Source organism: Octopus sinensis, linkage group LG14, assembly GCF_006345805.1.
Source record: "Octopus sinensis linkage group LG14, ASM634580v1, whole genome shotgun sequence".
Taxonomy (NCBI): domain Eukaryota; kingdom Metazoa; phylum Mollusca; class Cephalopoda; order Octopoda; family Octopodidae; genus Octopus; species Octopus sinensis.
The window spans coordinates 25,073,769-25,091,180 of NC_043010.1; the positions used below are offsets into that span (position 1 = coordinate 25,073,769).

The following is a 17,412-nucleotide window of genomic DNA, read 5'->3' on the forward strand; positions in this document are numbered from 1 at the left end:
AATTCTACTTCTAAGCCTTACCTGTGGAAATTCCAGTTATTTTGAAAACTGTAAGATGGTTAGAAGTTTACAGAGAAGCATGAAATACATGATACCTTTTAAAATTGTATTTTAAGCATTTGGTTGTTTAGATGATGTAAAAGTCCACCTTGGTAGTATTGAGCATACAGTTATATTTCATTTTATACACTTGTCACCTCTTCTACCTTGCAGATTGTTATTTTCCACTCTCAAGAAATAAACAATCTTATCTCTGGTATGAAATTATAGACATGTACAGTATTATTCTGCTACTGTATGACTACTTAAGTAAAGCTTTAACAAAACTTGATACTATATATTGCATATTTATTTTCACACTGATAAAAGTTCATGCTGTGAGACAGGAACATCTGATATTGAGGTACACATTGATAAAATAAGTGTCTCAAACATGAAAATTATTGCTAGGGTTGATCTGCTTTACAAAACTCTTGTTGCCGCAGCATTATGCTGTACTTGAGAAGAAAACCCATCAAACCAAGTAAAATCGCAGTTGTGGCAGATGCTGGCGTCATTCACCCATGCTGGTGCCACGTAAAATTACCCATTACACTCTCAGAGTGGTTGGCATTAGGAAGAGCATCCAGCCATAGGAAGCAAGCCAAATCAGACTGGAGACTGGTGTAGCCTTCCAGCTTGCCAGCCTTGGTCAAACTGTCCAACCCATGCCAGCATGGACAACGGATATTAAATGATGATGATGATATTTCCTCAGTTTAAAATAACTATTTATCAGTCTTACAAATAATATAAATGTTGTATCTCTAATAAATTATATCCTTGATTTTGTTCCATAGTTTAACAGTTACTTGCCTTAAGAATGATGTAATTGTTGTTCCATAGTTTGGATCATGACACAAAAGGTAGATTGGCAGGCACTACTGTATTAATAGAGACGTTTAGAGAATACATATATATATATATATATAGGGTACAAGTAAGCGTTTACCAAAGATCAGCCCTCAGCTCCTTTTTGTTCATTATATAGTACTCCAGACAAAAATAGAGGAATTTAAGATGGGCTGTCCCTGGGAGCCCCTCTATGCTGATGACCCTGTTCTTATAGCTAAATCACTACCAGAACTTGAGAAGAAATTTCAGGTGTGGAAGTAAGGTCTACAATCAAAGGGCCTTAGAGTTAATCTAGCAAAAATCAAAGTCTTAGTAAGTAGGAAAGCTGCCAAATCACAGATACCTTCAAGTGAATGTCTCTGCTTGATCTGTAGAAAAAAGGAAGAAACTCCATAAGATGTATCCAGTGTAAGCTTTGGACACATAAGTGGTACAGCAATATCAGAGGAAGGTTAACAGGGAAAATAGTTTTTGTGTGTGGAAGGTGTAATAAACACTAAAGATGTATAGAAAATAGACGCCATGAAATGCCAGTGGAGAAAGCTAGAAGTAGTTGATAGGTTATATTATCTAGATGACCAAGTCAGTAGTGGACATAGATGCCCTGGGAGCATAGCTGCTAGAATAAAAATAAGCTGGGTAAAATTCAGGGAGTTCCTACCTCTGTTGATAACTAAGAGTGAAAGGCAGATTGTATGATGCCTGTGTGTAAACAGCTGTGCTACACAGCAGTGAAACATTGGCTGTGACTGCCAAGAACATGCGTGAGCTTGAAAGAAATGAAGCTAATGTGCTTCATTGGATGTGCAATGTCAGTGTGCATGTACAAACAATAGTGTAAGCATCTTGAGAGAAAAGCTGGGCATAAGAGGCGTCAGATGTGTGCAAGAGAGATGACTACACTGGTATGGTCATGTGATGCATATGGTCAAGGACTGCTGTGCAAAGAAGTGCCAGTCTTTAACTGTGGAAGGAACCTGTGGAAGAGGTAAACCCAGGAAGACATGGGACAAATTGGTGAAGCATGATCTTCAAACATTGGGCCTCACTAAGGCAATGACAAGTGATGGAAACCTTTGACGATAAGCCATGCTTGAGAAGACCCATCAAACCAAATGAAATCATTGTCCTGGTTGATGCCAGTGTCATGTAACGGGCACCCATGCCAATGGTATGTAAAAAAACACCCTTCAAACAGTGGTCCTCACAGAGGTGAAAAAGAAATACGACTTTTTGCTATGCTCAAGAAGATTTGTCAAGCCAAGTGAAATCGTAGTCATGGCTGATGCTGGGGTCACATAACTGGCACATAAAAAGCAACCATTACATTCTTGGAGCGGTTGGCATTATGAAGGGCATCCAACCATGGAAACCATGCCAAATCAGATCGGAACCTCATGCAGCTGTCCAACTTACCAATTTCAGTGAAACCATCTAACTAATGCCAGCATGGAAAGTAGATGCTAAATGTTAATGATGATGATCAAAGATATAATCTACATGAAAAACCATAGTTTATAGTTAGTGTTAGTATGTGTAGAGAGTATTTTAAAAAATACCTAGGAATATTTATGTAGTGAAAGTGACATAGAGATAACGATCAGTGTTTACATATTTATTTATTTTAGTCAGATGAGATATCAGCTCTTATTCGCCCTTCCAGGGCCCTTGATGTTAGCGGGTTGAAGGAGACCTAGAATACTTACAACAGTGTTAACTTCGCTCATCAGTGAAGCAGTGACTTCACCAAACTTCCCAAAATAATCAAAATAATAATCATTGATTAATATTCCCAATGTCAACCAAATGAACAATCTTGTACATATACTTGGTGATTCTAGCACTACTTTGGCAAATACAATACTTGACTGATGGGTTTGTGATTGGGCTGAAATATGTCTACAGTTATCTCTTCTTTTATCAAAAATAAAACAATATTACCCATGGATTTATTTTATTCTTCACCAGATTAGTATTTTAAAGCTTCCTACATCAACTATGTTAAAAGTAACTTGGTGTTTTTTATATGCTGATGGCTATTCTGAATTATTTATTTTCTAAGCAATTATGTTTTCTTATACTAGCTGCAACAGCTTTGATAATAAGTCTTTTCAATCATGGCTGGCATGAGGCTAAATACCAATAATTACAACATCGAGTAATTTACAACCTATTAAAATATGTATCTAATTTCTTTTCTTTTGTGTGTGTCCTAGTTTTTAGAAGTGGTACACTGTACAGCAAACTGTTTGTGGCAGCTTAAACTGCTGGCATCTGGAAAGGCATTTAGCAATAAAACATTGCCTCAAAAAGTACTCAACAATTTATGCAAGTATCGAAAACTGAATACAAAAACGATGATGGTTTTTGAACCAAAAAATATCTGTTGTTATTGTAATTGACTTTCTATATGTTAAAGAGTTCACAACATAAATTTCAATAGTATTTAAAATGTTTATTTTGTTACAGTTCCAGTCACTGAACTGTAACCATACCAGATAGTTTTTAGTTAATTACTTCAGCCACTCAACACTTAATCTGGTACTTTTATCAACACTGTACAATAAAATAACAAAATTACCCTGGGGATGATTTTATCTCAGAACATAAAGACATGCATATATACATATCTTCTTTTAATAGTTTCAATCTTTGGATTGTGGTCATATTGGGCCTTTAGGGGTTAATTGATTATAATGATCCCATTACTTTGTCTGGTACTTATTTTTTCAACTTTTGAGTAGGAAGGTAACAGACATAATCAAGATATAAAGCAGTATCATCGTGTATTTCATGGTTGATGTGTTTTGCATGAGCATGTGTGTGTGTGTGTGTGTGTCCATTGGACTTCTGTGCAATTTTCAATCTATGAAATTTCACTTAGAGTACTTTGGTCAACCCAAAGCTATGATAGAGTCTCTTTTCCAAGATGTTATAGTGTGGTTGAATCTACTGGCGGCGGCGGGCATGCACTGTAACAGTGCATCACTGCATCCACCATTCATTGGTGATTCCCTACTTCTGGCAGAAGATACCTTTGCCACTCTGGCAACAATCCTCCAACCCATAGGTCTGTTTGAATAGTCATTGCTAGTGATGGTTTTATGAGGTCAGAGTTCAAATCTTACCTTAACCTCTTTTAGTCACCTTCTATGACATGAAGAGGCAAAATTAGGTCTATCCTTCATCAAATTTATAAATGGAAATTTTGTCTTATATTTTGAATTATTATTGATTCAAAAGACCTGATTGAAGATATTCCAGCAGTGCCCCTTTCCTGTGTATTAGTTATTTCTTTTTCTGCTATCTTGTATTTAAGATTGTAAGATGTCATTTGAACAAGGTTTGGTTTGCTATTTTAAACATATTAAGCAACTGAGTGGAGACTGTCCCTTAAGAAATTGAAGAACCTTCTGTACAAAAAGATCTCACTTCATCAGATAAGTAACACTTTAATTATTATTTGCATTTAAAAGGGTAAATCTTGCCAAGAATCTTGATGCATTTGAAAATTGGGCTGACAAGTTTGACCAACTTCCTCTATACTTCATGACATTTTTTGGTCAGGAAGATGTTAAGAGAGTTATCAAGGTAAGTTAAAGCTAAAATTTCTTTGAAATCTCCATTTTAAATTGAGTTAACGATGGAGCTGGGGTGGAAACATTTTTAGTATCAAGGGTAAAATTCAAATGAACCTGTGGGAGCCAATTCTGTACTGGCAAAAAATTGAATTAATCATCATTGCTATGATCATCATTTTTACTTCTGTTATCTACACAGGGTTGGAATTATCAGATTATCACATCAGTTCTTATTTGGAGTTTTTCCCTCTTAACCAGGTCACTCAGACTTTTATAAATAACAGACAGATCTCGCTTAATACTTTCTAAAAAGGAACACATTTGATAATATCTTCAAGAAGAAATATGTTAAGATGGTTATGATTGAAATGTCTTGGACCAAACATCAAAATTTGAAATTTTTTCCTTATATTAGTTGTAATATATGGCTGCAGGCATGATCATGTTCTTAAGATATTCATTTTGCCTGGAAATTTTTACGCAAGCCCTTTATCAGAAACTCATTATCCATTGTCCTATGTCGTTTTTGTAGCGCTTCTGTACCCCTTTGTTTTCTGCATTATTAAGAGGAAGTGCGATTTTATTCCATATACACTTTTTCTTGATAGCATCTTGATTCTTTCAAGCATTCTTCTTAGTAATCCATTATATTTAACATCTTGAACATATTATTGAACATGATATTGTTCTCTACTACCTACTTTCTTTCCTAGCCTGTCTCTTAACTTTTAGAGCTCTATTTACCTTACTGTTACACTACCATGTCATCATTTTGTGCACCAGCCACAGATCTGATCCGTATGTTGTCCTCCATGTTATAAGGTTCCATCTTCTGTCAGTGAAGAGTTGCAAATTTGAATGCAGATAGAGGTATCCTACTCTAAACATAGAGGCTCCCTTCTTAGCTCAGAACATAATGGCTATTAGTTTTGGTTTTTCTTAAGTTTGTTTTGTTTTATCTTTTACAGACAATGTCACAGGCTGTATATTTATATGATATTGCTCATGTTGTTATTGATAACATCCAGTTCATGATGGGAACAAATATCAGCCAAGGAAATAGATTTTTGATTCAAGATCAAATAATCTCTGATTTTCGCAATTTTGCTACAACATCTAACTGTCATGTAACACTTGTCATTCATCCTCGTAAGGTATGTGTTGTATTTTCGTCTACCCCAACTTCCATTGTTTGTTATAGGGCAATTGATAGCAGAATGGTATTAATGTAACTGAGTAATTGCTGTCCTATCCCTGTAGCCATGTTAGAAATTATCATTTTCATTATAGAAAAATAAACAATTATCATCATCATGTTCTACCCTCATATCAATCCCTAAATATCTATATTTAGATACAGTCAGGCTCACCCATGATCTCTCCTGATGGTAACCACAATCCTCTGCAGGCTGCTTTCTTCCCTCTTTTCATATTAAGTACTGAACATTTGGTGATCCCAAATTCCACACCACTGCCCCTACCACACTTCTGGACTGTTTTGGTTAAGGAATCCATCTGTTTTTCAGATTTCACAAACAATTTCATGTCATCCATAAACAGATGGTTCAATAATGGGCCTTTATTCCCACATTGGTAACCCATCTTAACTTCCAAGGTGTTATTGTTATGGGTATTAAGGGTATTAGTTATATGAATTATTATTGTTGTTGTTGTTGCTATTGCTGTTGTTGTTGTTCTTGATGGTGATGATGCAGCAAGCTGGCAGAATCATTAGCATGCAAGGCAAAATTCCTAGTGGCATTTCATCTATCTTTACATTCTGAATTCAAATTCTGCTGAGGTTGACTTTGCCATTCATCCTTTTGGTGGTGGTGGGGGTTTCAATAAAACAAATACCAGTTGAGGACTGGAGTCAAGGTAATTGACTTATCCACTCTCCAGAATTACTGGCCTTGTGCCAAAATCTGAAATTATTATTACAAGTTTGGTTTTTGCTTTGTATTTATACAAGCTGACTCTAAGTTTCTCCCAGAGATGAGGTCTCTGGGAGAAGTTGGTATTATGACTAGGGTACCATATTTAAGGTATGAGAGTGTCTGTCGAAACATAAGAGAATTAGAAGTTTGTTTTAAAAGTAATGTGACATAAGATGATAATGTGACCTTAAGATAGCAGTAAGAGGTGTTTGCTCATCATCATCATCAATATCATCATAATCTAACGTCTGTTGTCTATGATGGCGTGGGTTGGATGGTTTCACTAGGGCTGGAAGGCTGCAGCTGATTCCAGTCTGATTTGTCATGGTTTTCTATGGCTGGATGCTCTTCCTAACGCCAACCACTCTAAGAGTGTAATGGGTGCTTTTATGTGCCACTTGTGTGACACCAGTATCTGCTGTGACTAATTTTGTTCTGCTTGATGGGTCTTCTTCTCAAACACAATATAATGTCAAAGGTTTTGGTCATTGCCTCCATGAGGCCCAACACTCAAAAGGAACTCAGCCACTTTGCCTCCCTGAGGCCCAATGTTCGAAAGGAACTCAACCACTTTTATGTGCATTTAAAAGTACTTTTGACAATATCAAGAGATTAAAATGTTTTTGGGAATACAATATTTTTTATAGGATATGGGCAGTTCCCATGAGTGCTATTTTTTAAATTTCTTCCATTTTTGAATTTTCTGGTATCTGAGATAGGCAGCAATCAGCCCCTTTTGCTATCATTCTGAGGGTAACTATGACAACAAGTATTGTTTTAGTTTTGAGGTTCCACATTTTTCCAATTTCTATTTCAAGGTCTTTATATTTGCTCAGTTTGTGGTAGATTTTGACAGATACATTTATGTCAGTTGGGACAGTCATATCAATGAGGAGGAATGATTTTTGTATGAAATCCTTAAATATAATGTCTGGCCTATTTGCATCTATCTTTCAGTCAATTTGAACAGGAATGAGATGTGATCATTTTCTAGCACTGGAGGTAGTTTGTGTTCCCACCAGTTTTTACCATGGGGCAGCTCTAGGTATTTGCAAATCACCCAGTGAATATATTGGCTGAGGACGCTCGACCATTATTCTCTTGAAAAACGCCGCCGCCGTGGTGATCTCATTTTCGCCCACAACATCATAAGCGGAAAGTGTAACCTCTCGAAAGAGCTGTTCTTCACTCCTGCTCCAGAGCGTCAGCTGCGGGGTCATTCCGAAAAGCTCTACCTGCGACGATTTCATCTCAATCGAAGGAGAGGAGCTTTCTCCGTCCAGGTTGCGGATCCGTGGAACAAGCTGCCAGACGAGATGGTAAAGATGCCGACGACCGCTTTGTTCAAAGCCTCCCTGGACCTCAAGTGGCCTGAACTCTTTACATGAACACCACCCTGTACTTAACTCCATGTCCCCCTACATGGCCTTGCTATTTGCTTTTGAGCCAAGTTAACTAACTAACTAACTAACTGTTTTGTTTTATCATACCTGTTGAGATACTCTGTAGGTGCAAGGAGGCTGCATATGTAGACATGATTGATGGTTTCATTTTGTTGTTTATATACACAACATGTTGGGCTACTGCTGCTCTTGAAGATGTTAGCCCAGTAGCTTCTTATAGATAGTCATTGATCCTGGGTTGCTATGATAAACCCCTTCTGTCTCTGATTTTAAGCAAGAAGACTCTAGCCATTGACAGGTAAGGACTTTGTCAACATCAGCATTATTAGCTCACTTTGAGTATTTGCCATCAAGAGGTTTTTTTCTTGACAGTTATCATTGAGATTATTATTATTATTTAAGGCAGCAAGCTGGCAGAATCATTAGCACATTGGGTGAAATGCTTAGCAGTATTTTGCCTGTCATCCTTTCAGGGTCAATTAAATAAGTACCAGTTACACACTGGGGTGAGGTAATCAATCCCTTCCCACAAATTTCAGGCATTGTGCCTACAGTAGAAAGGTTTATTATTATTCATATACACTCAACAGATTAGATTGTTGGAAAAGAAAAGTTTCTAACAAGTAACCTTAGATGCCAAAAACCCTCCTAAGTATCCCAGCTGTCCCTAATAACACTGTTTTCTAGAGCTGTACTAAATTGGGTTTTATGCCTATTTCCTCTAGCCATCTGTTCAAATCTTTAGGGATAGTTCCTAATGCACCTATAAATACACGATATAATTATTGAGTGAGAGAGCAGTGCATGCCATCAAAGTGACATTGGGGTAAAATATACGAAGCCCAGTATACCCATCATGACCACACGTCTGATAAGGATACACCAGGCACATGCATCACAACTATATGTGCGCGACATGGTGATCTCATATTAAGACAAACAGTTCATGACCTCAGAATTTTTTTCAGGTCGAGTAGTCCATCCTGCTCAAAAGGTCCCTGAATAAGGGTTGTTTAAGGATGTTGAACAAAACACCCATGTTTCCAGAGGTGAATTATTCAAACCCCAAAGAATTCCTCTCAATGCATGACTATGATGCTCCCCCACAACTTCTACTTGCAGTCAGAGATGTACATATTGCCAGCCACTAAGGGGCATGCTCAACTGATAAGCAAATCTGTAGTATTGAGCAGAATATTTGCTGTAGCCCATCTTTTTATACCAAGACAAAATAAAGTAGATGATAACACTTCCAATCAGTTAAGCTCAGAAACCATGAGTGCCAGTGTCTATTATTATTAATATTGTTTTACTTCTCAGAGCATTAAGTCTTATTTGTTCTGGTTGATCCATGAGAGCAGGCAACAGCCTGTTGCCAAAGGTCTCACATTATAAGCTTTGAGAACTGGTTGTCCAGTAATTATCCACTGCATTGCCTTCACTGGAATCCTTTTGACAATGAATTGTTTTACTTGTGGTCAGCCACATTGGCATGTGCACCCCATTGTTGATCATTTTATTGATTTGCATGGTTATTATTTTGTGTAGCACTGGGAAATTTTTCAGCCAATAGCTTTGTACCTCATCTGGGCCTGAGCATTTCCAGTTTGTGATCCCTGGGATTATTACCTCTGCCTTAGTGAAGCAGAGGTATTGTTTTCAGTCATGTTTGTCCATGGACAAGATATCTCAAGAACCACTGGATGGATTCCGATGAAACTTTCAGGGATGTTTGGCCTTGTAACTGACATGAACTGATTAGATTTTGGGATCAATCTAGGACCAGACAAGGATTCTGGATTATTTTTCCTTTTTTTTTTACTTAATTTTTGAGCATGGTTGGGTTCATTTTTAGTATTCTCATTTGTGAGAGCAGTTGAGTTTATTTTAGATATTCTCATTTTAAAAATCATCACTGGCTAATCATTGAGAGGACGTCGTTGTTGCCTTGGCGGAGGTTTGCGCTCTCTGAGTGCTCTTATTGTTATTATTATTGCATTTTACTTGCTCTGGTTGATTCTGTGAGAGCAGACAGCAACCTGTTGTTAAAGGTCTCACAGAGTCACTTTCTGCAAATTACAAGACTTGATACATGGATGTTAAGCATCATGGAAGATATACAACACCCAAGTACCAATCTCAAAATCCTAGCTGTTCCCAACAAAGTAGTTTTTTGGGCATGCTCTGCTCTCATGTTAATTCCAATTTCTCTGACATTATTATTATTATTTTATTGTCTTTGCACAGCTTCTAACACTGGAGATGTACTATGGTGTCAGCTGTTCACTACCAGTGAACTATGGTAACACCTCTCATTTTTCAAACACCATCTGGAGTATTCAAGTGAATCCAAGCAGTGCTGTTTTCTGCAAGTGCTCCACTCTTACAGCAGCTCCTATTTCTTCCATGTACTTCTCATGATTTTTACTCAGTGTTCCCAGGGCTCTGACAATTAGAAAAGTTGATAGATATGACAGGTCATATCTCTCGACTTTTCTTTCTTCCTTAACACATACCTTGTTGTCAGTTGGGCATGCTATATCATTTGCTTTCTTTCTTAACACTATATCTGGTTTTCTCTTCTCTATTTCATGGTCGCACTGAATCATAAAATCCCATAGGATCTTTGCATTATCATTTTTGCTGATGCCTTCGGGTTTGTGTTTGTATCAATTTTTTGCTGTCAAGTTCATACTTGTTGCAAAGTGTCCAATGGACAATCTTTGCTATGTTGTCATGAGATCTCTTATATTCTTTCTGGGCTAGTGGTGTTCATTGACTGCTAATATGCCATATGGTTTCACTATTTTGTCCACAGATTCTGCACTTATCACTTTCTGATGTGTTGTCTTCTGTATCTGTTCTTATTGCTTGCTCTTGTGCAGCACAGATTAGAGCCTCCATTTCCAGTTTTAAATCACTTTTAGTCATCTACAGCCATCATTTTTATCTGTCTGTCTATCTTCAACATCCCTATGAAATTGTCTGTGCATTCTTTTCCTTATCCACCCATTTTCATTCATTCTCAAGTACTAGCACAGTGCTTTATCTTTGCAATTTTCTATCCTACACAGGCCTGACTTTTTTACTTCCAATAATAACGGTTCTGTGGCATTTTTTACGTAACATACTATGTTGTTTTCTTCTGCTCTAACACTGTGTTTGTATCCAATCAGTCCTTCCCCCTTTTTTTCTTGGTACATACAGTGTCTGTGTCACTTTTTGGGTGGAGTATCGCATATCTACTCAGCAACTTCCTTGTCTTTCTAAGCTAAGCTTATCGTCATCATCACCATCATCATCATCATCATTATTTAATTTAAAGGGGTTAGTATTGCTTCTACTTTTAATTTATATTTTGTTTTAGATTTCTATAAGTTGTTGTATAAGCCCAAGTGAGCTTTAAGTGAGTAAACCTGTAACCAAGGGTGACCCTTGGTTCGCTCTAGTTTGGCTCTTAGTTGCTGGATGAGAGCTGACTAACTTGTCACAGTAACAGGATCCAAATTTAGCTATAACGCAACAGAAAGAAAAAAGAAATTATATATATTAAAACAACTCAGTGTCATAAATTTTTGCTCTACTTCCTATTTTTTCAAAATCCATCAGAATAAAGATGCAGAACTACTAAATGTAGCATCAGTGTTTGGTGGTGCAAAGGCTACTCAGGAGGCTGACAATGTTCTCATACTGCAAAGTAAATATTTACCTTCTCACAGAGTTCAAAAATTCATTGAGGTAAGTCTTCTTACAATCCTTAGTTGATTTTAAATATGCTTATACTATGACCAGGGCCATTGCAGTTATGATCATCGTACTTTTATTAAAATAGTGTTGTCTAGGAACAGTTTATGTAATGTATAATGATGTAGTACTGATTGGTAGGATTCATTTGTCACTTAGTTTAACACTACTGTCTAGCCCTTTAGTGCCTCAAGCCAGGGCTGTTTGTTGCATGCAGGTTTTCAGCTTCCTCTTGCTAATCTTTGATGCTTTCAAAAAAGTCAGTGGCACTGTTCTTACTCTTCTGACTTTTTATATAAAAACAATAAAACAATATAGACAGGTACTTAGTAGTTGTAGTTGTTGTATAGACCCACAACTAGATACATTACATTTGGTAAAAAAAAAAAGATAATATAGTTACAGCTGGATTACTTTTGAACATAGGTCTGTTGGATCAGGAATGATATGGGTTAAACAACAAAAAAACATATATTTGCCAATGTAGTCTTAAATACACTGGATCTGAAAACCAGTGGCAGCTTGTAAATAAAATTAGTTGGGGTGCTGCTTCAGAAAATTTTTAGCTGTTGTTTTAATATTCTGTAAAAAGAAACAAACATAAAAAGAAAATTTATACACAAACTTGATCAGTTTGCATTTTAGCCACTGCCAAGTAGTGTGTTTAATTTGTTCACTGAACACCGCCACAGATTCCCCCTTGTTTTTCAAAAATCCCCCCATAATCACAAAAGGGTGGGGGGGGGTGCTCTACCTCTCAAATTCTGAAGCTGAAAGCAGGATAATAATCTAATTCTACTCTTTATCACATTCAAGAATATAAACACATTTTTAAGCACAACACATGTGGAGTCAAAAAGAAACACTACCGTTCATCCAGTGTAAAGATTTCAAGTTACCTCCCCCCCCTCCCATTTCAAGCTACCTCCCGTTAATCTGAAATCGATTTCAAATTACTGGGGGTCGTTAACTTGAAACTGATTTTAAATTACCCCCTCAATAATTTTGCTAAATTAATAAATTCTATGACTTACAACTCCTGATATTTTTATAATATTATGAAAATAAGACAAAAATATTAGATTTTTTAAAACACTTTTATGATACGCTGAAAAAAAACATGTTGAACATCAGAGATTCTGTTTGCAATTTTCTGGGGGAATAAAAACATTTAATTTTTTTGTTTATGAGAAAGTGATTTGGATTAGAGTCCTTTTGTTTTCTATAGTTAAATAGCAGACGGATGTTGTTTATAGTGGACTGAGTTGAGTTGACAGAATGTAATGATAGAGATTGATTTGAAGAACGATATGTGTTTTATATACAAAGCGAAATTTATTTATACGCTTTAAATTGGTAATGAAATGTGTTAATATACATTAAAACATCACAGCAGTTTGGAGCTTGGGTATCTTGATTTTTGTAATTTGTTTCCCGTTTTCTATTTGCTGGTGGTTGCTCAATATATCGAGTTAGATTGGTAGCATTTACTTTCTTCTTTTCTAGTACTTTGTTATTTGAAAGTCGATAGGACTCATTCTATTGAATGTTATTGATAATATCAAGTGGAAATGGGGGGGTACTGCAGTTCCACAGTTCCTATACATGAGCTGCCACTGCTGAAAACTAAATTAAGATTGTCAAGTCTAGAATCCCTCAATCAGGTCTGCCTGAAATTTAACAACAAAGGGGTGGCGGGGACTATATTTTTTGAAAATATATGCAGCTTTGTAACAAAGTTAAAAATTTATTGTTGCTGAGTTCCTTTTTTTTCTTTTCAGGTAGTTAAAAATAGATTTGATGGAGAAAAAGGATTAATGCCACTACGCTTTAACAGAGAAATTGCTAGTTATACAACTCCTGAGAAAAAGAAAGTTACAAATGCACGAAAATTACCTTTGCCATCTAATGTCAAAGAGATGGAAGAGGATAAAATTGTAGTTCATAATCGAGATGAGGATGACTGAGAGGTTAGGACTGAGATACAGAGCCAGTATCATGATGTTTTTCAGTTGAAGCTAAGTTTTACTGTTTAGCTCAGTCTTGATCTAGCAGACATTTGACAGAGTATGTTCATGATGTTTGGTATTTGATGGAGGGGGAAGCAGTTTGTCAAGTTTTACCATCCATTCAAAACAAAATAGAGAATTCAATTCAGCAGCCCACCTGTAAGCTTTGCAGTATAAACAAACATTATCAAAGACACTCCCTGCATTATAATGTGGCTGTACAATAGATGGGGCAGCCTGTTCTTTAAAATTATTGAAACTGGCTTTCGTTGCTAATCCTTTAACAGAATTCTTCCTGGTTTGAAATTTTTGTCATCTTTACGCCTGCTGTAAATATTGGATTTTGTCTCTCAGCGCCCTATTTGTTGGCACTGCTGTTTCTGTTTGTATCTCATTGATGTTTGGAACACTTTATATTTGGTACTGATTATCAATAATCAGCTGAACAATCACAGACGGTGAAAGCTGACACAATGTCTTATTTTGAAGTAGAAGATTCTCCTCTCGAGATACTCTAACCAGTCGGTCATGTGCAGCGGAAACAGAATCATGTCTCTGTCTTCATGCATATTCAGACATCTGTTTCAGTCGCTTTGCATTAATATAAACAACTGTGTGTGTATGTGTATTTACATATATATATATATACACATACACACGCACACATACATAAATGCATACATAAATATATTGTTCAAATTTATAGAAAAACAAAAGACAAAGACCGGTGTAGGAACAACAAGCAAGTGTATTAGTTTGATGCTCAGGAAGAATGGGAAAATTCTTTAACCTTTTGTGGCTACACTCTTCAGTAGGAAGGAATGACAAAATAAATAGAGAGAGGATGAAAAAAAAACGTGTAGAGTAAGTGGTCCAACATGGCGAATATATACACACATACATAAGCCCTCCCCACATCCTGCTTCACTGCACTTGTAATTCCCTAGGAGAGTTACAGACTAAAACCCTCTCTCTGTGCATTAGATCTCTACTTACTAATCAATGTCCCGACACACAAGGGCATCCAAACAGGTCCCTAATTTGGGAGTTTAAACAGAGATATGTAAAACCTATTTCTGTAATTAATTATTGATCTACAGTTGTGATGTGATAGATTTGTTTAATCTTTAGTTATGATAGATTTAAATATTCATTAATTTAACATGTTGGGTGTCTTGTTTGTCTTGTGGGTAGAGACGTAGACAGACAACCACATTGAACATCCTGGGCAGGGTTCAATCTCACCTAATGCCTGCATTAAGAGGAGGTTTTTATCTTTAGAGATGGGGGGAAAAAAAGTGAAAATATTTAGTAAGATAACCCTGTAAATCTGAGCAGAGATTAGAAACCTCAACTTGTTTGTGTAGTTATTACTTCTAAACACCCTTACCTACTGTGCCACAAAAGAAGCAACAATGTTAAAGAGAAAATTATGGTATTTAAATTTATTTCAATTATTGCTTACTATAAAGATTTGAGAGAGATCGGGTTACTATATGAAGGCTGCTTTGTAGCCCCCTTTTTCACACACACACAAACACACAATATTTTGCTTAAGTAAAAATATTTAATAATATCCTTTGTAATTCTTGGCAGAGATTTGTAACCTCCACTTTTAAACACCCTTACCTACTGGGCCAAGGCAGCAACAACTGCACTGAGAAAAGGAAGATATTTAAATTTATTTCAATTATTGGGCTTACTATAAAGAAGTGAATGCAGTTTGGTTACTGTGTCAAGGCTGCCTTGTGACCCCTTCTACACAATCTAATTCCTGGCAGAGATCTGAAACCTCCACTACAGTGTTCATTTATTATTTCTAAACACCCTTACTTACTGGGCCATCAAAGCAGTAGCAATTTCAATGAGAAAATTAAGATATTGAAATTTTATTTTAATTATTGGGTTTACTATAAAGATTTGAGGGAGATTTGGTTACTATGTCAAGGCTGCTTTGTTGAAGGAAATTTGATTACTTGAATAAAAATATTTAATAAGATCTCTTGTAATTCCTGGCAGAAATTTGAAACCACCACATCTAAACACCCCTACCTACTGGGCCGCCAAAGTAGCAACAATCTGAATGAGAAAATTAAGGTAATTAGATTTATTTCAATTACTGAGCTTACTATTTGAAGGAAATTTGGTTACTACGTGAAGGCTGCCTTGTGACCCCTTGTTCACACAACTTCTGATTGAGAAATATTTGGTTTCTTAAATAAAAATACTTAATAAGAACCCTTGTAATTTCTCACAGAGAATTGAAACATTCACTTCTGTGTTATGTTTCTACATCTTAAATCCTACTGGGCCATCAACACATTAACAGATTCTGCAGGGAAATTATATTTCAATTAATGAGCTTACTATAAAGATAGGGAGATTTGGTTACTCTGTGAAGACTGCATTGTGGATCCTTCTTCATGCACAATTGTTTTTTAAGGGAAATTTGGTTGCTTAAATAAGAATATTAAATAATGCCCCGTGTAATTCCTGGTACAGATATGAAACCTCCACTGTTGTATTTTAGTTTCTCTTTGTAAACAACCTTATCTAAAGAAAATTATGATATTTAAATTCATTTCAATTATTGTGTTTACTATACAGATTCAAAGGAGATTTGGTTATTATGTGAAGGCTGCCTTGTGGCCCCTTCTTCTCTCTCTCTCACACACACAATCTTTTTATTGAGGGAAATTCGATTGCTTAAATTATAAATATTTAAAATCACTTGTAATTCCTGGAAGAGATTTGAAACCTCCACTTGTGAGTTATGTTACTATAAAGATGAGGGAGATTTACTGCCTATGTGAGAACTGTCTTGTGACCCCTTGTTTACTCACACACATACATAATCTCACTGTCGAAAGAAATTTAGTTGCTTAAAAGAAGAATGAAAACATCTAATAAGATCCCTTGTAATTCTTAGCAGAGATTTGTAACCTCTGCTTCTAAACAATTTCACCTTTTCATCCACCAAGCCAACAACAATTTTAATGAGAAAATTTAGATATTTAAATTCATTTCAATTATTGGGCTTACTATAAAGATATGAGGGAGATGCGGTCACTATGTCATGGCTGACTTGTGACCCCTTGTTCACACACACAGACTCACACACAATCTCTTTGTTGAGGGTGACTTGGTTGCTTGAAAAGAATGAAAATATTTCATAAGACCACTTGTAATTCTTGAATGAGATTTGAAATCTTTGCTTCTAAACATCTTCACCTGTTAGGCCAGTAAAGCAGCAACAATTTTAATGAAAAATTTAAGATATTCAATGTTATTTCAATTATTGGGCTTACCATAAAGCTATGAAGGAGATTTGGTTACTATGTGACGGGTGCCTTGTGACCCCTTGTTCACACACAATCTTTTTGTTGAGGGAAATCTGGTTGCTTAAATAAAAACGAAATATTTAATAATCATCATCATCAACGTCTAATGTCTTCTTCTTCTCCTCCTCCTCCTCCATAGATCTGGTCTGTCGCTCACAGTAAAATGTCTCCTGCACCATGTGAAGATATATACCCCTTCTATTTCGTCAAAGGCTTCGAGTAATATGTCTCTATACATATACAGATACATATATACATACATACATACACACACACACACACACACACATACATACATATACACACACACACACACACACACACACACACACACACACACATATATATATATATACATACAACAGGCTTCTTTCACTTTCTGTCTACCAAATCCACTCACAAGGCTTTGGTCAGCGCGTGGCTATAGAAAACACTTGCCCAAAGTTCCACGCTGTGGGACTGAACCCAGAACACTGCGCGGATCTTTTCCTTTTGAATGGCAG

The 17,412-nt window shown here is 36.3% G+C and overlaps 1 protein-coding gene across 2 annotated transcripts in view; it reads left to right on the forward strand.

The window, feature by feature from the left end:
• The window catches only part of LOC115219134 (twinkle protein, mitochondrial-like), a 43,190-nt gene extending 26,185 nt beyond the window's left edge, over positions 1–17,005 (forward strand). Inside the window, exons 11-14 of one of the 2 annotated variants that reach the window (XM_029789225.2) lie at positions 4,371–4,485; positions 5,444–5,629; positions 11,425–11,553; positions 13,341–17,005. In XM_029789225.2, the coding sequence (XP_029645085.1) occupies positions 4,371–4,485; positions 5,444–5,629; positions 11,425–11,553; positions 13,341–13,526 (616 nt within the window). In that variant the 3' untranslated portion in view covers positions 13,527–17,005. The remainder of the gene's footprint in view (positions 1–4,370; positions 4,486–5,443; positions 5,630–11,424; positions 11,554–13,340) is intronic. The other variant, XM_029789226.2, reaches the window with a different exon arrangement.
• The last annotated feature ends 407 nt before the right edge of the window (positions 17,006–17,412 follow it).